The following is a 26,020-nucleotide window of genomic DNA, read 5'->3' as shown; positions in this document are numbered from 1 at the left end:
GTGCATTTTTATAGCACTTTTCGCTGTGAAAATGACAACGGTCCCAAAAATGTGTCAAAATTGTCCGATGCGTCTGCCATAATGTCGCGGTCACGAAAAAAAATCGCTGATTGCCGCCATTAGTAGTAAAACAATATATATTAATAAAAATGCAATAAAACTATCCCCTATTTTGTAAACACTATAAATTTTGCGCAAACCAATCGATAAACGCTTATTGCGATTTTTTTTTTTTACCAAAAATATGTAGAAGAATACGTATCGGCCTAAACTGAAGAAAAAAAAATGTTTATTTATTTTTTGGGGGATATTTATTATAGCAACAAGTAAAAAATATTGAATATTGATCACATGCCTGACGAAGGGGTCCTACGTGGCTCCGAAACGTTGCACTTTCCTTTTTGTGGTGTGATCTTTCATTAAAAAGCTTTTGGATGGAAGTTGTCGATACACGGTGTGCTGGCAAATATGTATGTTTAGTTCTAGACCAGGTGGCCCCTAAAGGGGTGTTCCAGTCATTTTTCATGTTTATTAAAAGTCAGCAGCTTCAAAAAGTGTATCTGTTGGCTTTTAATAAACATACACTCACCTGCTCCACGTTCCAGCGACTCACCGGCCGGGGCTCCGCTCCTCTCCCCCCCTCTTTCGGCTTCACGGCCGGGCACCCACTGCGCATGTGCGAGTGGCGCTGCGCCATCCTATTGGACAGGCGATCGCCTGCGACCTGTCACGTGTCCCAGTCGATCGCCTAAAGGGAGGGGCTGCCAAAAGGCGATCTGACTATTCGCCTTAGCAGCCCCTCGGCAAATGTGGCATGTAAGGGGGCGAGGAGTGGATTAAGAGGAAGTTCCACTTTTGGGTGGAACTCCCCTTTAACTTTCTACACAAAGGACCTGTTTACTGTCCTTCAGCTTTTAGGGGGCTGAGCTATTGCCACTGGGGGGGTAGAAAATGTCCCTAATTCAATGGGAATAAATAATGCTTCAGGATTGGTGAAGAGTGGGAGTAAATGAATTGCATTGAGACTTTGATCAGTAGGAGGGGGGAATAGTTCCACCTTATTGGTGTCAGTAGGAGGAATTGTGCCCCATCATTGGTATTGGTATAAGGAATAATGCCCCATCATTGGTATCAGTGGGAGGAATAGTGTCCCATCACTGGTATCTGTGGGAGGAATAGTGTCCCATCATTGCTATCAGTGGGAGGAATAGTGTCCCATCATTGGTATCAGTGGGAGGAATAGTGTCCCATCATTGGTATCAGTGGGAGGAATAGTGTCCCATCATTGGTGTCAGTGGGAGGAATAGTGTCCCATCATTGGTATCAGTGGGAGGAATAGTGTCCCATCATTGGTGTCAGTGGGAGGAATAGTGACCCGTCATTTGTGTCAGTGGGAGGAATAGTGTCCCATCATTAGTATGAGTGGGAGGAATAGTGTCCCATCAGTGGTTCCCCATAATCTGTCACTTGGGGGACCAGTGCCTTTTCTCAGTGGTAGGAATAGTGTCCCAAAGCCTGGATAGGAGTCCACACGCGGGCCACAGTTTGGAGACCACTTTTCTAGGCAATTTTAAATAGGCTGAAGCGCACCTTCGAAATGGAATGTAAAGTAGGTCGTGCGGTGCACGCCTCTCATAATGGTATGCAAATCTTGACTTTTCCTATAAAATTAGAGCTTGGCCCTGTCCCTCTCACCTCCTGAGCCTTCCTATTTGTCCTTCTAATGTGATGGGCGGCCTCGTTGACCATTAGGGGTGGGGTCAGGAGGGAGAAGCCGCTCAAATTTTTACAGGAAAAGTCCAGGTTTGCCGACATCTGTAGATCTACCGATTTGTGTTCAGCGAAAGGTAAGCTCTGGTTTTGTCGCCGTTTCCTCCGTCGGATTTGCACAACTTTGTGGTTTAATTTTTAAGCGTAAGATGGAATGGAGGTATTTGAATGCTACCTTGGTGCAGAATATACAAAGTTATTTCCGGTAACGGAATAATTTCATTTTTGCATTCATTCTGTCTGTGATTGTATCGATGTGTATTGGAGTGGGGATGGGGGTGGGCGGGGGTGGGGGATATGGTTGAGTTTCTGGAGTCATTTAATAACAAACAATTTTTTTGCCTTGTAGGGATGAGAGTGGCCGGGTGCTGTGCGGAGTCATGAGAATTGGCCTGGTTGCCAAAGGCTTGCTCATTAAGGAAGACATGGATCTAGAATTGGTTCTCATGTGTAAGGAGAAACCAACAGAGAGCTTGTTAGTGACGGTCCGAGAAAACCTTCCGCTGCAAATTCAGGTGAGGATCAGCTCTGTCATTAACTCCTTCCTTTCCCCGTGTATACATCCAAGGCAACCTTTCTCAACGTTATTACCCCAGAGGAACCCTGGCAACCTTTCTCAACCTTATCACCCCATAGGAAAACTGGCAACCTTTCTCAACCCTTATCACCCCGTAGGAAAACTGGCAACCTTTCTCAACCTTCTTACCCTAGAGGAACCCTGGCAACCTTTCTCAACCCTTATCACCCCGTAGGAAAACTGGCAACCTCTCTTAACCTTATTACCCCAGAGGAACCCTGGCAACCTTATCACCCCGTAGGAAAACTGGCAACCTCTTTTAACCTTATTACCCCAGAGGAACCCTGACAACCTTTCTCAACCCTTATCACCCCGTAGGAAAACTGGCAACCTTTCTCAACCTTCTTACCCTAGAGGAACCCTGGCAACCTTTCTCAACCCTTATCACCCTGTAGAAAAACTGGCAACCTCTCTTAACCCCATTACCCCAGAGGAACCCTGGCAACCTTTCTCAACCTTATTACCCCAGAGGAACCCTGGCAACCTTTCTCAACCTCATTACCCCAGAGGAACCCTGGCAACCTTTCTCAACCTCATTACCCCAGAGGAACCCTGGCAACCTTTCTCAACCTTATCATCCCGTAGGAAAACTGGCAACCTCTCTTAACCTTATTACCCCAGAGGAACTCTGGCAACCTTTCTCAACCTTATCACCCCATAGGAACCCTGGCAACCTTTCTCAACCTTATCATCCCGTAGGAAAACTGGCAACCTCTCTTAACCTTATTACCTCAGAGGAACCCTGGCAACCTTTCTCAACCTTCTTACCCTAGAGGAACCCTGGCAACCTTTCTCAACCCTTATCACCCTGTAGGAAAACTGGCAACCTCTCTTAACCTCATTACCCCAGAGGAACCCTGGCAACCTTTCTCAACCCTTATCACCCCGTAGGAAAACTGGCAACCTCTCTTAACCTTATTTCCCCAGAGGAACCCTGGCAACCTTTCTCAACCTTATCATCCCGTAGGAAAACTGGCAACCTCTCGTTAATCTTATTACTCCAGAGGAACCCTGGCAACCTTTCTCAACCTTAACCTTATAACTTCAGAGGAAACCTGGCAACCTTTCTTAACCTTATTACCCCAGAGGAACCCTGGCAAACTTTCCTAACCTTATTACTTCAGAGGAAACCTGGCAACCTTTCTTAACCTTATTACCCCAGAGGAACCCTGGCAAACTTTCCTAACCTTATTACTTCAGAGGAAACCTCGCAACCTCTCTTAACCTTATTACCACAGAGGAACCCTGGCAACCTTTCTCAACCTTATCACCCCGTAGGAAAGCTGGCAACCTCTCTTAACCTTATTACCCCAGAGGAACCCTGGCAAACTTTCCTAACCTTATTACTTCAGAGGAAACCTGGCAACCTTTCTTAACCTTATTACCCCAGAGGAACCCTGGCAAACTGTCTTAACCTTATTACTTCAGAGGAAACCTGGCAACCTTTCTTAACCTTATTACCCCAGAGGAACCCTGGCAAACTTTCCTAACCTTATTACTTCAGAGGAAACCTGGCAACCTTTCTCAACCTTATTACCCTAGAGCAGTGGTTCTCAACCTTGCTAGTGCTGTGACCCCTTGATAAAATTTTCCAAGTTGTGGGGACCCCTAACAGTAAATTTATTTTCGTAGCATGAGTTGTCAGCACCCAAGGCAAGACAAGTAATTTGCGCCCTTAACCCACGGATGTTCAGCGTTCCCCGAGTTCCTTCCACTTGTACAATATTAAACCCCTTATGGTACGTTTTAGGATGTACCACTCTTTCTCTTTGTTCTCTTTCCTTTCACTTTTTATCTCTCTCTATCCTAATTTCGTGTTTTTTTCCCCCCCATCCCTCTCTAGCCATCTTTCTTGTTCTTTCTCTTATTTTTTTTCTCCCTTTTTTTTTTTTGTTCCTCCCCCCTCTTTACCTCTCCCTTCCATGTATTCTCTATTTTTATTCCTTCTCTTACTCCTTGGTGAGGGGGGGGGGGGATAAGTGGCAATGCTGGGGGGAGTTCTGATCAGCCAACTTAGACGCTCTTGATCAAGGTCATCTGCTGGTCTGAGAACTGTAGTGGGGATATTTAATGGCAACTATAATCACAGGTAGTGTTACGCACTGTGTCTCCAGCTTCACTGTCTCTGACTTTGTGGTGTCTCTCAGCAGTGACACCTATGCTGAATTCAGGAGCCCCTCCCATTTCACATTCCTCACCAGTCAGCTGACCTCTATTCTCTGCCCCCCAGCCATGCCGTGAACTGAATGGGCAGCTGCAAAGAGGCATACTAACGCCGATTCACAACCCTACGCGAGCCCTGCGTACGCAGTTTACGTCGTTTGCGTACGTCGGGTTTCGCGTAAGGCTGCTCCTGCTAATAGCTTCCCGACGGAGCATGCGCACTACGTTCGGCGCGGGAGCGCGCCTAATTTAAATGATCCACGCCCCCTACGGGATCATTTAAATTACGCGCCCTTACGCTGGGCAGTTTTCCGGAGCGTACATGCAATTTACGGAGCAACTGCTCAGTGAATCGCGCGTAGCGCAGGAAATTTACGGAGGCGCAGCGGCAAAACGGTGCGCTGCGCCTCCGTAAAAAAAGGGGCAAAGCTACCTGAATCTACCCCATTGTTTCTAATTTTTAGAAAGTAACCCTAATGCCAGCTTAACCTTTCCTAGCCTTTCTAATATTTGTACTCGCTTCTTAAACCCTTTAGAAACTCACAGAAGAGACATATCAAGTGGAACAATGCACAGAAGATGCCTCACTAATTATACAAAATTCAAAAGAACCTAAATTAACCTTAAAAGTTATACTGACATCCCCACTATTCAGAGAAGAGGAAAACAGTTCAGGTGGAGGTATTTGGGGTTTTCTTGTTTCCTTTTGTTGAGAAAGAAACCGCTTTCAAATGTTCTGTTTCTTATATGATATTAGTGGTCTGTATTTTTTTTTCCATCTGCTCACAGATATTAAATAATTCATAAAAAAAAAAAAAAAAAAGAAAGCTATAGATAGAAGATAGTAAATGTTACATATGTTGTCTTATGTTGAAGTCTCTCATTTTTTGGTATTGAGCAGATTCTGTTACACAACCTCATTGCTGTCCCTCGTCATTTAAGACAAAGTAGACTAGAAGTAAAAAAAAAATATATAAAAAAAAAAGTGGTTATTTTTTTTTTCTATCTGAGCTACAGCACGTGCATTTCCTGCCACCAAACGTATGTGGTTTTTCTCAAAAAAAGAAACCGGACTTTTTAGAAGAACGTGCAGCAGCTTTGAGGTTGGGTAATTCATAAATACTAATGTGTTCATGAATTTCTTTATTTTTTTATTTCTCTTGTTTTTTTTTTTTTTTTCCCCTCCCCCCCCCTCCCTTCTTCATTTTTACGGTCTGTAATATTTGCTTCAGCTTCCCAAGCCTGTCCCTAGAAACTTGCCGAGCAACAACACTGGACCCCTATGTCAGACCTTTGACCAACAGGCCACACTCTGTCATGTCAACTGAGGCAGCCGGCCCACCTGGGCAAGACGGACTCCCTGTCGCTCCTCCCATCTCTAGCCCACCCTCTATTTTCTGTCCTTCCCACAAACATCGGCTATACAGTGTCAAATGTTGGTCAGTTAAAAAAAGAAAAAAAAATAAATAAAAAAATGCCGTTGGGGCCATCTGGGAAGAATCGGAGTTTAATTCAAGGCTTTTAATTGTTGGCATTTTTCCATGCTTGAAATAAAACGATTGGTAACGTTATAGACGATGTATACACTAGGGGAATGCAGATACTACACAGAACATGCTGGTTGCGATAAAAATGCACAAGCCGCTTTTGCGTTGACAGTTTCCGTAATAGATGTCGGTGCTCTAGTACTTTTGGTATAGATAAAGTTGACTAAATAATTATATCTTTTCCTGCACTCCTTTCCTGTTTAGACTCATTTTTGCACACCATGGGGTGTGACCCCAATGGAGGTCTGTTAATCTATAATGAAGGTCTACGAGGGTTCCCAAAGCAATTTGTGAGCAGAAGACAATTTTGTATAACCCTTAACCACTTAAGACCTGGACCTTTATGCAGGTAAATTGCGATTCGGCACTGCGTCGCTTTAACTGACAATTGCGCGGTCGTGCGACGTGGCTCCCAAGCAAAATTGGCGTCCTTTTTTTTTTTCCACAAATAGAGCTTTCTTTTGGTGGTATTTGATCACCTCTGCGGTTTTTATTTTTTGCGCTATAAACAAAAATAGAGCGACAATTTTTTTAAAAAAAGCAATATTTTTTACTTTTTGCTATAATAAATATCCCCTAAAAAAGATATATATATAAAAAAATGTTTTTTCTCAGTTTAGGCCGATACGTATTCTTCTACATATTTTTGTAAAAAAAAAAAAAACGTTTGGTTTGCGCAAAATTTATAACGTTTACAAAATAGGGGATAGTTTTATGGCATTTTTATTAATATTTTTTTTTTTTACTAGTAATGGCGGCGATCAGCGATTTTTTTTTTTTCGTGACTGCGACATTATGGCGGACACTTCGGACAATTTTGACGCATTGTTTACTGTAAAAATGACAATTGCAGTTTAGGAGTTAACCACTAGGGGGCGATGTCGGGGTTATGTGTGACCTCATATGTGTTTCTAACTGTAGGGGGGCGGGGCTGGACGTGTGACTTCACTGATCGCCTTTCGCTATATCAGGGAACAGACGATCACTGACATTGCCACTGTGAAGAACAGGAAAGGTGTGTTTACACTCACCTCTCCCCATTCTTCAGCTCCTGTGACCGATCGCGGGACACCGACGGCGATCGGGTCCGCGGGTCCCGCGGCCACAGAGCTTCGGACCAGGTCACGGGCGCGCGCCCGCGACCCACAGCTGGGCACTTAAAGAGGACATACGGGTACGTGCCTGTACCCAGCCGTGCCATTCTGCCGACGTATATGTGCAGGAGGCGGTCCTAAGTGGTTAAACCATGCCAATTAAATAAGTTCCCTTTAGGCTTGGGACGGAATGCAGAGAAAGCCTCCTAGTTCACCGATTCTGTAGTATTGACCCCCTTTCCGCCCAGCTTGGTGACCTTTTAATAAGGAATGATGATCATGTGACCACTGTGGTCACATGATCGGGAGTCACCCAACCGTGGTCACATGATCGGGAGTCATCCCACCTTCATGCTTTGGGGAACAGAGCGGCATGCAACTGGTAATGAATGCAGAAAAAGCACCCTAGTTCACTGATTGGTAAACTGTAGTATTGACCCCCCTTCTCACCTAGCCCTGGTGTCCCTATAATAGGGTCTGTCTGCCACGGGGCAATAAGGATCAGCACTTTTTTTTTTTTCTTTTAGATTTAGTGGTCTGTTAAATCACATTTTAACTGTAATGTTAACGAAGTGATGTGCCACCTATTTAAAATTTGAACAACTGTAATAATTCAATGTTAGAGTATTTGTAGATATTTTTTATTTTTTTGCTCTTTATTCTCTTGCTCATGTGTTGTATCTGTATTCCCTTATATTCTATAACTGTTTAAATCACGCTTCCATCATGATAAGGGTATAACTGACCAATATTTCCTGAGGTATGGTTTTTGACTATGCTAATCTATATCCTAACAACACCGAGCAGCCTAGGTGCAGTGGACTTGTCCTGTGTGTATTTCATGCAGTCAGAATGATGCTTGTGTCTTCATGAGCTGACCCCCCCTATTGTTATTATTATTATTATATCCTTCTACTGGTGATTGCTTTTTTTTTTTATGTGAGGGGACCTTCTGCGCATCTTATGTCCAGGCGAGACAAATGATATCAAACTCGGGAGATCACCGAGGAGCCAGCTGGCGCTTTTCATGTATTTGTTTTGACAACATTAGTAAAAAGGATCGGAAAATATTTTATTTTATGTAGTCTTTTGGGGCAACATAAAGGTCGTTTGGTGGATTGGATATTGGGCAATACGGGCATTGTATTAGATATTGGGCAATTTTGGCTGGAAAATTAGGGGGTCGTCTTATACGCCGGCAAATACGGTAGGTCCTAAATTATATCAGATGTTGGGCATAAAGGTCCTAAATTGTATTGGATGTTGGGCATATAGGTCCTAAATTGTATTGAATGTTGGGCATATAGGTCCTAAATTGTATTGGATGTTGGGCATAAAGGCCCTATGTTATATTAGATTTTGAGCACATAGGCCCTTTATTTTGTTAAATGTTGGGCATGAATCTCTAAATTATATTAGATATTTGGCATATAGGCCTAATAATATATTAGAAATAACCAATATATAATATGATATTGACTTATACGCTGAATATCTAATATAGAGCCTTTATGCCCAATATATAATATAGAGCCTATATGCCCAATATCTAATATAATATAGAGATTTATGCCCAACATTTAATATAATAAAGGACCCATGTGCCCAAAATCCTATACATTATAGGGCCTTTATGCCCAACATCCAGTCCAATTTTCAACCTATATGCCCAACATATAATATAGAGGCTATATGCCCCATATCTAATGGAATATAGGGCCAGATTCATGTAGGGCAGCGGCGGCGTAACGTATCGTAGATACGTTACACCGCCGCAATTTTTCATCGCAAGTGCCTGATTCACCAAGCACTTGCGATGAAAACCTACGCCGGCGGCCTCCGGCGCAAGGCGGGCCATTTTAAATGGGCGTGTGCCATTTAAATTAGGCGCGCTCCCGCGCCGGACCTACCGCGCATGCTCCGTTTCCGAACTCCCGCCGTGACGTCATTTTTTCAAACGGCGACGCGCGTAGCGTAATTCCGTATTCCCGGACGGCTTACGCAAACTACGTTATTTTTTACATTTCGACGCGGGAACGACGGCCATACTTTACACAGCAATACGATTGCTGTGTAAAGTTAGGGCACCAAAAAAAAAGTGTAACTATGCGACGGGAAACCAGACTACCGACGACGTAGCGAACGCGAAAATCCGTCGTGGATCGCCGTAACTCCTAATTTGCATACCCGACGCTGGTTTATGACGCGAAATCCCCCCAGCGGCGGCCGCGGTACTGCATCTTAAGATCCGACAGTGTAAAACTATTACACCTGCCGGATCTTCTGCCTATCTATGCGTAACTGATTCTATGAATCAGTCGCATAGATAGAACAACAGATACGACGGCGTATCAGGAGATACGCCGTCTTATCTGCTTTGTGAATCTGGCCCATAGAGCCTATATGGCCAATATCTGATCTACTATAGAGCCTATATGCCAAATATCCATAGAGCCTCTGAGCCCAATATTTAACATAATATGGATGCTCAGTATTGAATATAATAAAGGGACTATATGCCCAATATTGGACATTGGGCATATAAGCCATACATTGTGTTAGATATTGGGCATATAGGTCCTATAATAGATGACATTTTGTGTACATATAGGCCCTTAAAGCGGGGGTTCACCCTAAAATTAACTTGTTGGCTAACCTATCTGTAGCCTTAATAAAGGCTTGTAGCGTTGTCATATTTATTTTTTTATGTGTACACTTGCCTGTCTTCAGCCGCACTTCCGGGTCTTCTTCCTTGCGGGGAGTGGGCGTGTCGCTCCTTTTCCCCGACGGGGAGCTCTGCATAGATGATTGACGTGCACGTCATCGCCTTCCGAAAATATCGGACGGGGACTCGGCTCTTTACGGCGCCTGCCGTGTAGAGCTGACTGCGCAGGGGCCGTAAAGTGCCGAGTCCCACTCGGATATTTTCGGAAGGCGATGACGCCCACGTCAATCATCTATGCAGAGCTTAGGAACGCCTACTCCCCGGGGGAGCGAGAACCCGGAAGCCGGGTGAAAACGACGGAAAAAGGTAAGTACAGACCAAAAAAAAATAAAAATAATCCAGCATACTACTGTTGTCAGCAGTATGCTGGATATAACAGTCTACAGTTTTTTTTAGGGTGAACCCCCGCTTTAATTATATTCAATATTGAGCATGTAAGCTCTATATTAGACATTGGGCATATAAGCCCTAGATTATATTAGACATTGGGAATGTAGGCTCCATATTATTTTGGATATGGGTTATTAAGGCTCTATAATATTTTCAATTTTAAGCATATAGATTTGGGGAATATAGGCCCCTTTATTATATTCATTATTGAGCATATATGTTCTATATTATGTTGGATATTGGGCATTAATGCCTTCTAAAAAGTATTTACCCCCCCCCCCGCCTAAAGAAGAGGATACTTTGGCTTCTGCCCATCTACCTATTGTCGCTGCATAGTCAAGAATAAAGCTTGTGTAAGTTGGGAGCCAGGGCTTCTACAGGATCTGCATTTTAGGCCTCGAATGGTGAAAGAGGTCCTCATATAGACGTACATCTACATCTTGGACTGCTTTTCTAATCACTTACTGTTGTATGGGCCAAAAAAAAAAGATCTGATGAGCAGTGATCACACCTAAAGGCTTTCCAAGTTTTGGAGAAGACCTTGGTGATGCCCCGAAAGATTCATGCACATGGTCTCCTAAAATATAAGATGTAGTAAAACATATTCAACTATAGTAATTTGGTGAATATCAATATCCAGTGTATTTTGTTATAAACGTTATTTGTTCAGCAAGTTCTAAAAATGCGCAGCTGGTCCCGAAACATAAAAAGCTTCTACCAAGAAAAAAAAAATGGAAAACCCTTTGCGGGAAAATGTCTGGACTTGGCCTCCGAGCAGAGCATGAAGACACTTCATTCTAATGATGTTAATGTACAAGATATTCTGATGCAAGTCTCTTTTCTTCTTGCCCTCACCCCCCATGATCCTTTTCATCTGTACTTTTTAAATAGGATTTTGTACACAGATTCTGACTGGCTGCAAGACAATACTGCTAGTATAGTTTACATACATACGTGGCACGGTACACTGGGAGGCAAAGCATGGATTGTGACATATTTTGTCAGGGTTGTGGTTTGTTGAGGCAAATGTGTGCTGTCATAGGGCTTGCCAGTCATGTTTCTGCAGTGTTTTGTTGACCCTCCCATGAAGTATTTATAACAATTCGACAGGAATGGAACAATTTAGTCAATTTCCGATTTTACAGAACAGACTGTTTTTCCATAGATTAGGGGCTTAAAGGGGTTTAGCTAGTGCATTGTTGGTTCACTTACATTTTCCTTCGATTTCCCTTGTCTGAATTTCTCACTTCCTGTTCCTCCTCAGTAAGCTTGCCCCCATCATCCGAGCCGTTCTGGCCTGGGGTTAGTCAGGGTGCTCACCACCTCCCTTGGGACTACATCCCTGCGGGGAGACGCTGTGTTTGTTCTGGCTGGGGGGTTAGTCAGCGTGCTCGCCACCTCCCTTGGGACTACATCCCTGCGGGGAGACGCTTTGTTCGTTCTGGCTGGGTGGTTAGTCAGCGTGCTCGCCCCTCCCTTGGGACTACATCCCTGCAGGGAGATAATGTGTTTTCGTTCTGGCTGGGGGTTAGTCAGCGTGCTCGCCCTCTCCCTTGGGACTACATCCCTACGGGGAGGCGCTGTGTTCGTTCTGGCTGTGGGGGATTAGTTGGCGTGCTCGCCCTCTCCCTTGGGACTACATCCCTGCAGGGGAGGCGCTGTGTTCGTTCTGGCTGGGGGTTAGTCAGCGTGTTCGCCCCCTCCCTTGAGACTACAACCCTGCGGGGAGACGATGTTTCCCCGCAGGGATGTAGTCCCAAGGGAGGGGGTGAGCACGCTGACTAACCCACAGCCAGAATGTCTCGGATGATGGGGGCAAGCTTACTGAGGAGGAACAGGAAGTGAGAAATTCAGACAAAGAAAAAAAAAAAATTTAGAAGGGAAATGGAAGGAAAATGTAAGTGAACAAACATTGCCCGAGCTTAGAGGAACCTATTTAGAAAATAAAAAACGAACCTTTACAACCCCTTCAAGTCTTTAGAATTCAACTTTTTTAAAAAAAAAATTATGCTTGTAGAGTTACGACCCACCACGGTCCACGACCAGTTCCAATTGCAGTAAATTTTGAATTTTACCTTTTTGGTTAGTAGACTTTGGAAGTCCCATATTGGTGTGGTGGACCATTATAATTCATAAACCCAGGCTTTGTTTAATTCTAGGCCTAGCCTCTCAGATCAAGAACAGTCAGAACTTCTCGACCCCCCCCCATCTCTTGATACTCATGTGAGGGTACACAAACATTGCCCTATAATGAAAGGTCAACGTCTGTCTATATGTTGAATATATATATGCTGGCCTGTATCTTCACACCTGCTATCTCCATAATACGCTTGGTTTCTAGCTGTCCATTCGGAAGGAGAAGATAGTACGGACAATAAACATTTGTTTTAGCTCGGCATCTCCCAGTGTCACTTTGGGTATCTCCAAGCCATTGTTACCACTTGACTTGACTGATCGATCGGCCCAAGAGCCCAATAAACGCTCTACACCAAAAAAAACAAAAAAACGATAACCTTTAGAGGACTAGCACTCTCTGCAGCCTTTCAGTCTGTGTTTTCAGTTCTTCATAACCACTCATTTACTGTAGTACTTTTTCAATTTATTTGTGAACTTGACGCAGATGTTCACATTGAAATTAATCGTCTCTCTCTCCACGTGCTTCGCAAGCTTTGCCTGAAACTTCCCATTTTTTTTAAAGGTGCGGTCCCATTTTTCCTATTTGGTTGTATGTCTTGATTGAATGGTTTATGCATTTTTTTTAAAGTGTGTGACTGGTTGGGTGTAGGTCCTCGGGGCCTGCCCTGAAAGTCTTTGGGAGGGGATGGACATGGCCTTCTGGCTTAGTTCGCCCTCTATCATGGGGTCTCCCTTCAGGGGGAGCCCCACCTAGTACGTGGGTGGGTCTGTTTTGGCAGACCCTTTAGGCCTCGTACACACAACGGGACCTGTCCGATGAAAACGGTCCGCGGACCGTTTTCATCGGACATGTCCGCTGGGATCATTTGGTCTGATGGCTGTACACACCATCAGACCAAATTTCCCACGGACAGGATACGCGGTGACATGGCCGCGACGATGACGCGGCGACGTTCGCGACCCTGGAAGGTCAATGCTTCCACACATGCTTCGAATCACTTCCACGCATGCGAGGGCCTTTTGGCCGAGCGGACATATCCGGTGAGTCATACAGACGACCGAACATGTCCGACGGACAGGCTTCCAGCGGACATGTTTCTTAGCATGCTAAGAAACATTTGTCCGCTGGAAACCTGTCCGCTCGGCCGGGAGTCCGGTCCGGTCGGCCGTACAGACGACCGAACATGTCCGCGGACCAGTTTCAGCAAACCTGTTCGGTCGTGTGTACGAGGCCTTAGAGAATGGGGTCCGTCTGGTTTCGGCCAGATGGATTAAGTGCAAGTAACCTTTTTCCCTGTCAGGAGCCTAATGCCCCCTGGGGGATTCAGGGCAAGGCCCTCTGATTTCAGAGGGCTTGTGTACACCCGTTGCACGTTTTTGTGTCACCTCTTTATGTTGTGCAAAATTTTTTTTTTGCACTGGGTGGAGTTTTTTGAGTGTGTTTTACACACCGTGGGCTTTCAAAAAAAAAAAAATATATATATATATATATATATATATATATATATATATATATATATATATATATATATATATATATATATATATATATATTATTTTTAAAGTTTTGAACTTTATATGAAATGAGTTTGCCCCTATAAGACTGTCTGGGCAAAATATAAAAAATATCTTCAGTGCATCTCTGCAATACACATAATTTTCAGATTGTAGAATTTTCTGTACTTGTAGCTTTTTTTGTTTTCTTTTCATTGAAAACAAGGCTGATAGCCTTCATTCTTACATTTGACAACTGAAGTGAGTATATACAGTAGATTTTAGAAAGGAAGGTTGCAACAGAATAACTATAGAGTAGATAAAACCTTAGGCCAGGGGTGTCAAACTCGATTTCATCGCCGGTCACATCAGCATTATGGTTGCCCTCAAAGGGCTGGTTGTATCTGTTGGACTAGATGTCCAGAGCACCCCCCTTCTCTAAATCACATGTCAATAGACTCCCCACCAGCAGAAGTCCAGAGTCCCCCTCCCTCCCTTATAATACAATGCACCCCTCTTGCCTTATGTTGCTGTCCGAAGAAGCTGTGGGAGTAGCTGGAAAGCAGAAAGTGCAGGGTCTGGAGGGGGGCTGGAGTCAGCTGCCATAGTCTACCAAATGGTGAGACCAGAAGTGGTGCAGACAAAGGGGTGCTGCTGCACAGAGAGGCACAGGATCTGTAGAGTGAGTTCTGTACTCCTGTCTGCTGGTACCTGCTGAGACGTGGCAGAGGCGAGCGTCCCGCGGGGGGCATGTATTTATCAGACTTGGACGTGGGGTCGGACCCCATATAATATAATTATATATATATATATATATATATATATATATATATATATATATATATACATTGGAATTCATGTTCATAGGTTCTTGCCCTCCATCACAGTATCTCACCCCAGATGAGAAAAAAAAGAAGGGGGAGAAATGGTGGTAAGATGGGTGATTCAGGATGAAGTGGAGAGGGGAAGGAGGGCAAGGGGCACTCCTTTCTTCTCTTTTTTTTTTTTTTTTTTTTGGTGGTGGTATTTATCCATTTTTACAGAGACACAACATGGGTAAATGTGAATATATTGCAGAGATGTACTGCATATGCTGGGTTTTTTTTGCCTGGACAGACACATAAAGGATACTTTTCTCCAACTGACACCATTGATGGCACACCATTCCTCCAACGGGCACCATTCCTTCAACAGACACCATTGATAGTCAGGCTGGAAAAAGTCCATGCAGTTCAACCAGAACAATAAAAAAAATAACATACAATCGCATATTCCCAATTCTATACCCACAGTTGATAGAGGAAGGCGAAAAACCCCAGTAGAGCATGATCCAATTTGTTACAGCAGGGGAAAAAATTCCTTCCTGATTCCCCGAGATCGGATCGGATTTTCCCTGGATCAACTTTACCTATAAATCTTAGTACTCAGTTGTATTATGTACATTTAGGAAAGTATCCAGACCTTTCTTAAAGCAATCTACTGAGCTAGCCAGAACCACCTCTGGAGGGAGTCTATTCCACATTTTCACAGCTCTTACTGTGAAGAAACCTTTCCGTATTTGGAGATGAAATCTCTTTTCCCCTAGACGTAAAGAGCGCCCCCTTGTCCTCAGTGTTGTCCGTAAAGTGAATAACTCAACAACAAGTTTACTATATGTACCCCTTAAATATTTGTATATGTTGATCATATGCCCCCTTAATCTCCTCTTCTCAAGAGTGAATAATGATGGGGCACCATTCCTTCAACTGATACCAATGATATGGGGTATTGTTTACTCCCATTGCCGACAGGGCATTTTCTACTCCCACTGGCCACAGTCGGGCCTCCCTAATGCCTGAAGGACAGTAAACTGGCCCTTGGAGACCCCTGCATTAGATGGAGGAAATATTGAGGGGTTCACTACTTGAAGCCAACTGCCCCATCAAAGACATTATTAAGAAGCTCTATGGTGGTAATTCTGATGCTGCTGGTATTTATTGCACCTAGAGCACCCTTTGAAGAACAAATATATTTAATTAATATTGTTCTAGTTCAGGGGTCTCCAAACTGCGGCCCGAGGGCCAGATGTGGCCCTTTGCTAGCCTTTATCTGGCCCTTGGGGCACTATTCCTCCCATTGATAGGAGGCACTATTCCCCCACTGACACAAACAATGGGGCACTATTTCTTCCACTGATGGGATACTATTCCTCCTCCTAATAGGGACAGTATTCCTACTCCTATTGACCACCAACCCTAAGGCCATATTTATTCTCGCTCATGCTGGGCCTGTGACATTTTCTGCCCCTGCTGGCCACCTTCTGGCCCTCAAGTCTGATGGACAATAAACTGGCCCTTTGTTTGAAAAGCTTAGAGACCCCTGTTCTAGTTGGATAAAGCAATGTCTGCCATAAGCTCAAAGATGAATTAAAAAGAAAAGAATCTCTTCATAAGTGTAACTTAATTACTTTGGTTCTTCAAGCTTTCTTTGTCTTAAGGCAATTGGCATTTATTGGTATAGATTGCCAGGCCTGACACTGCAGCTTATGGATTTTTTTCTTGCTCTTCCTTAGGCTTAGCAATAGCCATTATTTTTGCGCTGGCAAAAATTACATGCTGAAAATCCGACATGCTGGTTGTACCCAAGTCAATCGATGGATACATTCAGTCTGCCCTTAGATTGTTCAAATCCCTGCAGAGAGTTAAACCATCTATGGCTGGCATTAGGCTATCCGTACATGACTTGAATTTTGGCCAATTCCAGATGAAATTACTGAAAATTTAGTCATAGGTGGTCCAGTCTTCACCACCAGGCTCAACAATCTTCAGGTTAAATATTGAAGGAGCTGGTTGGATAAGTATCAGTTGAATAGCGACTGCATCAAATCTGAATAAAACAGCCAGCAGTGCAGATTCCTCTGCCATCCATATAAATGATCTCTCCCAGGCTAGCCATAGTGACTCAAATCTTGCATAAGTGCTGCTGAATCGGCTGCAATTTGAGCTGCAGGTGGCCCTGTTAGATCCAACTGGCTCGACAAACTTCAGTTGAAAAATTGAAGGAGCTGGTTTGAAATTTGCCAGCTGAAAAGCAACTACATCCAATCTTAATGTAACCACCAGCAGTGCAGATTCCTCCACCATTACTATAAATGATCTCTCTTAGGCTAGCTATACATGACTTGAATTTTGTCCGATTCCTGGTAAATTGGCTGAAATTTGAGCCATAGGTGGCCCTGTTGGCACCAACTGGTTCAACAATCTTCAATTGAAAAATTGGAGGAGCTGGTTGGAAAGTTGTAGTTGGCCCTGTTGGATCCAACGTGCTCAACCATCTTCAATTGAAAAATTGGAGGAGCTGGTTGGAAAGTTGTAGTTGGCCCTGTTGGATCCAACTTGCTCAACAATCTTCAATTGAAAAATTGGAGGAGCTGGTTGGAAAGTTGTAGTTGGCCCTGTTGGATCCAACTGGCTCAACAATCTTCAATTGAAAAATTGCAGGAGCTGGTTGGAAAGTTGTAGTTGGCCCTGTTGGATCCAACTTGCTCAATAATCTTCGATTGAAAAATTGGAGGAGCTGGTTGGAAAGTTGTAGTTGGTCCTGTTGGATCCAACTTGCTCAACAATCTTCAATTGAAAAATTGGAGGAGCTGGTTGGAAAAATGTCAGTATAACCCCTAGCAGTACAGATTCCTCCTCCATCCATACAAATGATCTCTCTTAGGCAAGCCATACATGACCCGCATTTTGCCCAGTTCCTGCTAAATTGGCTGAAATTTGAGCCGTAGGTGGTCCTGTTGGCACCAACTGGCTCAACAAGCCTCAATTGAAGAATTGAAGGAGCTGGTTGGAAAGTTTTATTGTGTCGAGCAACAACTGCATCCAGTCAGATTCCTTCTCCATTCATACAGTGGGGGAAAATAACGATTTGATCCCCTGCAGATTTTTGTAAGTTTGCCCACTTACAAAGAAATGAAGGGTCTATCATTTTTATCATAGGTGTATTTTATATGATAGAGATGGAATATCAACCAAAAATACAGAAAAAACACATGATACAAATGTTGTAAATCAACACTCGGCTAGGCTCGGCCACTCTCGGCTCCTCTCGCATAAAGGTTGGAGGCGGCACAGGGCTTGACCGCGAGCGGAGCCGAGCATGGCCGAGCCTAGCCTGAGTGTACTGCGCTCGGTATATGTCGGAGACAGCGTGGATCGGCGTATAACGCGCACCCACGATTTCCCCCTGATTTTAAGGGGAAAAAAGTGCGCGTTATGCGCCGATAAATAAAGTATCTTGCAAAACCTGGCCTGTTAGTGGGCCCTGAGGACAAGGTTGATGACCACTAATATAAATGATCTCTCCTAGGCTAGCCATACATGACACAAATTACAGCCAGTTCCTGTTATTTGGCTGAAATTTGAGCCGTAGTTGGCCCTGTTGGCACCAACTGACTCGGCAAACTTTAATTAAAAAATGAAAGAGCTGGATAGAAAAATTGGTTGAACAGCGACAGCATCCAATCCATTATAATAGCTGGCAGGGCAGATTCCTCCATTAACGCTCTTTAGCATGAATGGGAAAGTCTAGCGGGCTAAACAGGAAACGTCTAAAGTGTATGGCTTCAATTAGATAAATGAACAGTCAAGTTCACGATGACCCAATCCTTCAGGGTAGACATAGGACCTGTGTAGATGGACAGAGGACTTGTGTTGATTGGCAAACTCGGAATGCATTTGACAGTTTGACGTTCCTGTAAGATCGTTCCGAAGGCATTGCAAGTGCATTCGACTTGCAGTTAACCGGCTTCAAGCTGCTTTTGCACACCCATAGACTTGTAGTATGAAGAGAAGCAGTTTAGACAAAAAAAGCCCATTGACACAAGCCCGTGTGTGTGTGTGTGTGTGTGTGTGTGTGTGTACCTGCCGTGTGTGCGTCCTTACTCCTGCGCTGTGTTCTTATTATGGGACTGCACCTTTAAACACTTTTCGGATATCCTTTAAAGAGACAAAGGATATACAATTTGAGCTTTAATGACGTCAATATGACAGCAAGACATAATACAATGAAAACATCTGCTGCGGAGTTCTGCAGGACGGAAAATAGGCTGTAGCGCTTCTGATAATAGGAATCTGGGGCAAGAAGGAACATTTTAATATTTTAAATTTTTTAATAATTTGCCAAACACCTTTTTTTTTTTTTTGTGAAACATTGTAGGCTGAATTTACCCAGATTTCATAAGCAGTGCAATATTAATGTAAGATTCTTTCAACATTTTGATCATTTTTACGAGGCAGGAATTCATTTTGATGTTTTAGCTATCAAACCTGTGAGCCTGAATAATGAAGGAGAATAGCCAAATCTACAGATGTTCATGAGCAGTGCTGGGGGATTAAAGTACTTGACGTCTCCTCAGTAATAATAGACAAATATCATCAAAAATGTATGGAAAAGTACAAACCTTTCAGGCTACATATTTGTATAAAGTTAAATGTTCATTAAACAATGAAATTTCACTGAAGACACGTTCTCTGCGATGTCTATTTTGGTCCAACCACAGACACTCCATCGTGAACGCTCTGCTAATCTCCTGTATCGTAATAATACTGAAGACATTTCCTTTTAATGTTTTATGGAGAAAGGGTTAGGAGTAGATTCAGAAAGAAGTTATGCTGGCGTATCTATTGATACGCTGCGTAACTTCTAGGATGCTCCGGCGTATCTTTTTTCTGTATTCAGAAAACAACATACGCCGGAATTTGGCTAAGATCCGACTGGCGTAAGTCTCTTAGGCCGTCGTATCTTAGTTGCATATTTACGCTGGCCGCTAGGTGGCGCTTCCGTCGATTTGCGCAAGGAGTATGCAAATTAGGTAAATACGCGGATTCCGAAACGTACGTCCGCCCGGCGCATTTTTTTTCGTCGTTTACATTAGGCCTTTTCCGGCGTAAAGTTACCCCTGCTATATAAGGCGTATCCTATGTTAAGTATGGACGTCGGATTTTCCGTCGATTACGTCGTTTGCTTAAGTCGTTTGCGAATAGGGCTGTGCATAATTTACGTTCACGTCGAAAGCATTGGCTTTTTGCTGGTTAATTTGGAGCATGCGCACTGGGTTACGTTCACAGACGGCACATGCACCGTTGGTCAAAAACGTCATTTACGTGGGGTCATGTTTTATTTACATAAAACACGCCCACCTCTTCACAATTTGAATTAGGCGCGCTTACGCCGGCAGATTTACGCTACGCCGCCGTAACTTAGGGCGCAGGTTCTTGGTGAATACAGAGCCTGCCTCACTAAGTTGCGGCGTATCGTATCTCAGATACGCTACGCCCGCACAAAGGCTATCTGAATCTAGCCCATAGTGTGTAATGTGGACATTCCTAAAAAAAAATTTGTGTCCCTAGGAAGTAATAAAAAAAGAAAAACTGTTACATCTTTATTAGACAGTTTCAATCTAAGATTGTCACGCAACATCACTCCATAATAATACAAGGGCTGTATTAAAAGTAATGCAAAAGTGGGCATAATTTAGTTTTTTATTAACTTCCATAGGTCGTTCAGATTACACGTGTTGGTAGAGTAACTCTTACTCTATAGTAACTACTTCTTCCTTCTACTTAAAGCGGAGGTCCACCTAAACAAAAAATATTAAAAGCCAGCGGATACAAATACTGCAGCTGCTGACTTTTTAATAAATGGACACTTACCTGTCCAGGGTGCCTGCGATGTCGGCAGCCGAAGACGAGCAATCGCTCGTCTCTCGGCTGCCCCCCGCCGCCATCCTCGGTGAGGGAACCAGGAACTGAAGCGTTGCGACTTCACTGCCCGGTTCCCTACTGCACATGTGCGAGTCGCGACATGCTTTTTCACTGGTCCCCGCTGTTTTTCCGGAGAACTGTGTGTTTCCCAGAAGACAGCAGGGGGGGGGGCGTGATTCTGCGGATATCACTCCCCGGAAGTGGGTGCATATACCTGTATTATACAGGTATCTGCACCCTCCTTCCCCCCTGAAAGGTGCCAATTGTGGCACCGGAGGGGGGGGGGAATCCGATGAGCGGAAGTTCCACTTTAGGGTGGAACTCTGCTTTAAAGATGCACTGCCTTCTACTACTTCCTTCTTTTGACTCCTTTCTTTCTTCCTTCTTTTTTCTTCCGTCTTCTTCCTTTTATTTCTTCTCCTTCCTTCTTTCTTTTTCCTCCTTTTTTTTATCCTTTCTTCCTTCTCCTTTCTTCCTTCTCCTTTCTTCCTTCTCCTTTCTTCCTTCTCCTTTCTTCCTTCTCCTTTCTTCCTTCTCCTTTCTTCCTTCTCCTTTCTTCCTTCTCCTTTCTTCCTTCTCCTTTCTTCCTTCTCCTTTCTTCCTTCTCCTTTCTTCCTTCTCCTTTCTTCCTTCTCCTTTCTTCCTTCTCTTTACTTCCTTCTCTTTACTTCCTTCTCTTTACTTCCTTCTGCTTTCTTCTAGGCTTAAAAATGTTCCCTGCCACTCCCTAACACCAATGCTCACCTAAACCTACCAAAGCCTTACTAAAACAAAGAAGGAAGAAAGGAGGAACGTGGCTAAAGGTAATTAGTTTTAAAAATTATCCCTCCCACTCCTAACACCTATACTCGCGTAAGCCTACTGAACCCTTACTAAAACGAAGGAGGAAGAAAGAAAAAGAAAGGCGAAGGGAGAGGAAGAAGGAGGGAGGAACATGGCATGGAGAGCAGGAGACGTGCCAAACATGGCACAGAGCAGGAATGGCTTTTTTAAAGTGAATACCAGGCTAAAGTTAATTAGTCTTAAAAATGTTCCCTGCTACTTCTAACAACAATGCTAACTTAATTAACTTTAGCCTGGAATTCTACATTAAAAAAGCATCTCCAACTCTCCTGCTCTCCATGCCATGTTCCTTCTTCCTTCCTTCTTTCTTCCTCCTCCTTCTTCCTCTTCCTTCTTCTTTCTCCTTCGTCTTTCTTTTTCCTCCTTCGTTTTAGTAAGAGTTCGGTATGCTTACGTAAGTATATGTGTTAGGAGTGGGAAGGATCATTTTTACGACTAACTTTAACCTGGAATTCTACTTTTAGAAACACATATGAGGTCACACTTAACCCCTTCAGCGCCCCCTAGTGGTTAACTCCCAAACTGCAATTTTCATTTTCACAGTAAACAATGCATTTTTATAGCATTTTTTGCTGTGAAAATGACAATTGTCCCAAAAATGTGCCAAAATTGTCCGATGTGTCCGCCATAATGTCGCAGTCACGAAAAAAAAAATCGCTGATCGCCGCCATTAGTAGTAAAAAAATTTTTTTATAAAAATGCAATAAAACTATCCCCTATTTTGTAAACACTATACATTTTGCGCAAACCAATCAATAAACGCTTATTGCGATTTTTTTTTTACCAAAAATATGTAGAATACGTATCGGCCTAAACTGAGGAAAAAAAACGTTTTTTTATATATTTTTGGTGGATATTTTTTATAGCAAAAAGGAAAAAATATTGCATTTTTTTAAAAATTGTCGCTCTATTTTTGTTTATAGCGCAAAAAAATAAAAACCGCAGAGGTGATCAAATAACCACCAAAGGAAAGCTCTATTTGTGGTAAAAAAAAGGACGCCAATTTTGTTTGGGAGCCACATCGCACGACCGCGCAATTGTCAGTTAAAGCGACGCAGTGCCAAATCGCAAAAACTGGCCGGGTGCTTTACCTGCATTTTGGTCCGGGTCTTAAGTGGTTAATTTGAAAATTGCTCTGAATGTGTATGGCTCACATGGTGATAGATAAAACATTTCAATGAAGAATCTTAAGCCCGTATTCTTTACTATTTCGGATTTATAGCTTTCATTTCAACATCGCTGTAGGGAAAAATATATATATACAGAAATACATTTGTAGATGTATAGATACAATTGCTGTAGTCCTAAAGGTATATGAGCATGCTACCGCAAGCCTCATTTACGATTTTTTATTTGATTGTAAACTGTTTAAGTGGAACAATATTCACAAACTATATTGCATCCCAGCTTACTCTGGGGAATGCGATTTTAATGATCATAGACAACAAACAAACAAGAGACATCCTGCCTCTGGACGACACGCGTTAGACCGGAGAGATGCGCGATTTTCAGCGATTTGGTTCAGGGAGGGTCAGGAAGCGCTATATGCCTATTTTTAACGTTCTGAAAAAAATATGTTGTGCATTTTTAATAAGATCCCAGATGGTACATAGCTGTTATTGATTTTTTGTAAACTGGAAGTGAATGCCTCCTTTTTTTTTGCTTTGTGTTGCACATACTACTTGAATGGCCTTTTGGATAATATAACCGCCGTGCACTTTGTGAACCATTCAGTTTCTCTGGGAGTCTTATTAGCTTGTTCAGATGCTGCCATACTCTTTTCCTGTGACAGAAATCCCCTTGGTCAAATTGTATCTGTCTTTTTTTTTTATCCCATCTTATCAGTAGAAAATGTTGCGATGAAAGATCCTCCGGACTTATTGGACAGGCAGAAATGCCTGAACGCCTTGGCGTCTCTGCGACATGCCAAATGGTTTCAGGTTGGCTATTTGTTCTTACCTTATTGTTATTGTAGCCTTATGAGGTTTTTTATTTTATTTTTTCATTTGATTTTTCTTTGATCTCATGTTATTCATGCACCTGTAATCTATCATAATATACCTGAGTAGTTTTATAACATTCACTTTTTTATTTATTTTTTCACGTTTGCCTAGCAGCAGTGCCATCTATTTGGCTCTGATGGGAGATTGCTTGATGTTTGCCAGCTAATGATTGTTCATTGTGTTAAAAGCATACAGCTGAGAACCAATCGGAATTGCGCACCTCCTAACCTGTAAAGCTTTTGGCACACCCCCCGCTATGTTGTCCTCCTGCCTACAGGTGGCACTGATGCTGTCTAGATATATATTTCTCTTTCGTTCATGGACGGACACAGCAGCCTTTGACTGTAGGGTTATGCACCTTCCTTCCAGGAGAGTTTATGCAGAATTACAGCACTTAAAGCGGTGGTTCACCCACAATAACAACATTTTAGCATTAAATTAAGCATAGTAGTGCGAGCTACAGTATGCCTGTATTTATTTTTTTTGCCCCGTACTCACTGTGTAATCCTATAGTGAAGATTCCGACTCCCCGCGGGGAATGGGCGTTCCTATCCAGAGGGAAGATGATTGACGGCCGGCTATGGCACGTCACGCTCCCCGAAGATAGCCGGAATAGGTCTCGGCTCTTCACGGCGCTATACGGCGCCTGCGCACAGACGCCGTGAAGAGCCAAATCCTATTTCGGCTATTTCCGGAGAAGCGTGACGCGCCAGAGCCGGACGTCAATCATCTTCCCTCTGGATAGGAACGCCCATTCCCCGCGGGGAGTCGGAAACTTCACTATAGGATTGCAGTGAGTACGGGGCAAAAATAAATAAATACAGGCATACTGTAGCTTGCGCTACTATGCTTAATTTAATGCTAGAAATTATTTTTTTTATAGGGTGAACCCCCTCTTTAAAGTGTTAACAACCTTTCTTTAGTGCAGCTCCTCCCAGGGGGCGTGTTTCCCCGGGCACAACCCACACCCTGCTCTAGCAGCCTCAGTTTTTTTTTCTGCCGAACGACAGGAGAGGTCAGGCACTCTAGAGTCCTGTACTCTGGAGATGTTTTTTCTTGCGATTTTTCGCTTTTTATTGTTGTTTTTCCCACCCCTCGAAATTTTTGACACTGCTTGGGGACGTCCCTACAGTCAAAGGCTGCTGTGTCCGTCCATGAACGCAAGAGAAAATAGGATTTTTGTACTCTGAGTTCATGGACGGACACAGCACCCACCCCTCCTTTGTTTGTACTGCTTGTTACAAACGGAGGCTGCTAGAGCAGGGTGTGGGTTGTGCCCGGGGAACCACGCCCCCTGGGAGGAGCTGCACTAAAGAAAGGTTGTTAACACTTTAAGTGCTGTAATTCTGCCTAAACTCTCCTGGAAGGAAGGTGCATAACCCTACAGTCAAAGGCTGCTGTGTCCGTCCATGAACTCAGAGAAATGGATTTTACGGTGAGTACAAAAATCCTATTTTTTTTATTATTATTATTTTTTTTAGGTGTAGCGGTGTTAGCTGGTATATCATGATCATGAGGCTACAAAAGCAATCTTTTTACGTGAAGCTTTTCAGTTTAAAACCTGACCTTTTTCTCTAAACATGGATGTTTATGCCATTCTGTAGTTTTTTCTTTGCATGAAGTTTTTAGTCTACTACTCAGTAATCATATTTTAAAGAATCTGTCTGAGGCTGCTGTAGGTTTTGGGGGTAAAGGAAAAAGAACACAGAAGCAGGATTGGAAACCATTTTGTCTAATTCCAGGCGAGAGCAAACGGATTAAAATCTTGTGTAATTGTGCTGCGTATTCTTCGAGATTTGTGCAACAGAGTTCCTACCTGGACCCAGCTGAAAGGATGGGTGAGTGTGGAATGTGGTGGGACATCTTGCATGGTGTTAGTTCTTAGAAAATGCTCAGATAATAGCACAATTATTTTTTTAATGAAAGTTGTTGGCCTGAATCAGTGGTCTCCAAACTGCGGCCGGGGGCCAGATGTGGCCCTTTGCTTGATTTTATTCAGCCCTTGGGGTGCTTTTTTATTCATTGGCACTAATGATGGGGCAGAATTCCTCCCAATGATGGGGCAGAATTCCTCCCAATGATGGGGCAGAATTCCTCCCAATGATGGGGCAGAAGTCCTCCCAATGATGGGGAAGAATTCCTCCCAATGACACCAATGATGGGTCAGGATTCCTCCCAATGATTGGTCACTATTCCTCCCAATGACACCAATGATGGGTCACTATTCCTCCCAACGACACCAATGATGGGTCACTATTCCTCCCAACGACACCAATGATGGGACACTATTTCTCCCAATGACACCAATGATGGGTCAGGATTCCTCCCAATGATGGGTCAGGATTCCTCCCAATGATGGGGCAGAATTCCTCCCATTGACACCAATGATGGGTCAGAAATCCTCCCAATGACACTAATGATGGGTCAGGATTCCTCCCAATGATGGGACACTATTCCTCCGACTGACACCAATGATGGGACACTATTCCTCCCACTGACACCAATGATGGGACACTATTCCTCCCACTGACACCA

The 26,020-nt window shown here is 43.5% G+C and overlaps 1 protein-coding gene across 6 annotated transcripts in view; it reads left to right on the top strand.

The window, feature by feature from the left end:
• The window catches only part of LOC120913053 (spermatid perinuclear RNA binding protein), a 219,559-nt gene that overhangs the window by 115,112 nt on the left and 78,427 nt on the right, over positions 1-26,020 (top strand). For 4 of the 6 annotated variants that reach the window (XM_040322733.1, XM_040322737.1, XM_040322735.1 and 1 more), the window contains exons 5-8: positions 2,120-2,285; positions 5,047-5,191; positions 23,328-23,422; positions 25,228-25,323. In XM_040322733.1, coding sequence (XP_040178667.1) covers positions 2,120-2,285; positions 5,047-5,191; positions 23,328-23,422; positions 25,228-25,323 — 502 coding nt within the window. The remainder of the gene's footprint in view (positions 1-2,119; positions 2,286-5,046; positions 5,192-23,327; positions 23,423-25,227; positions 25,324-26,020) is intronic. The other 2 variants (XM_040322736.1, XM_040322734.1) reach the window with 1 other exon arrangement.

This window comes from Rana temporaria, chromosome 9 (assembly GCF_905171775.1).
Source record: "Rana temporaria chromosome 9, aRanTem1.1, whole genome shotgun sequence".
Classification (NCBI taxonomy): Eukaryota; Metazoa; Chordata; class Amphibia; order Anura; family Ranidae; genus Rana; species Rana temporaria.
This window is presented reverse-complemented; position numbering and strand designations above follow the sequence as displayed.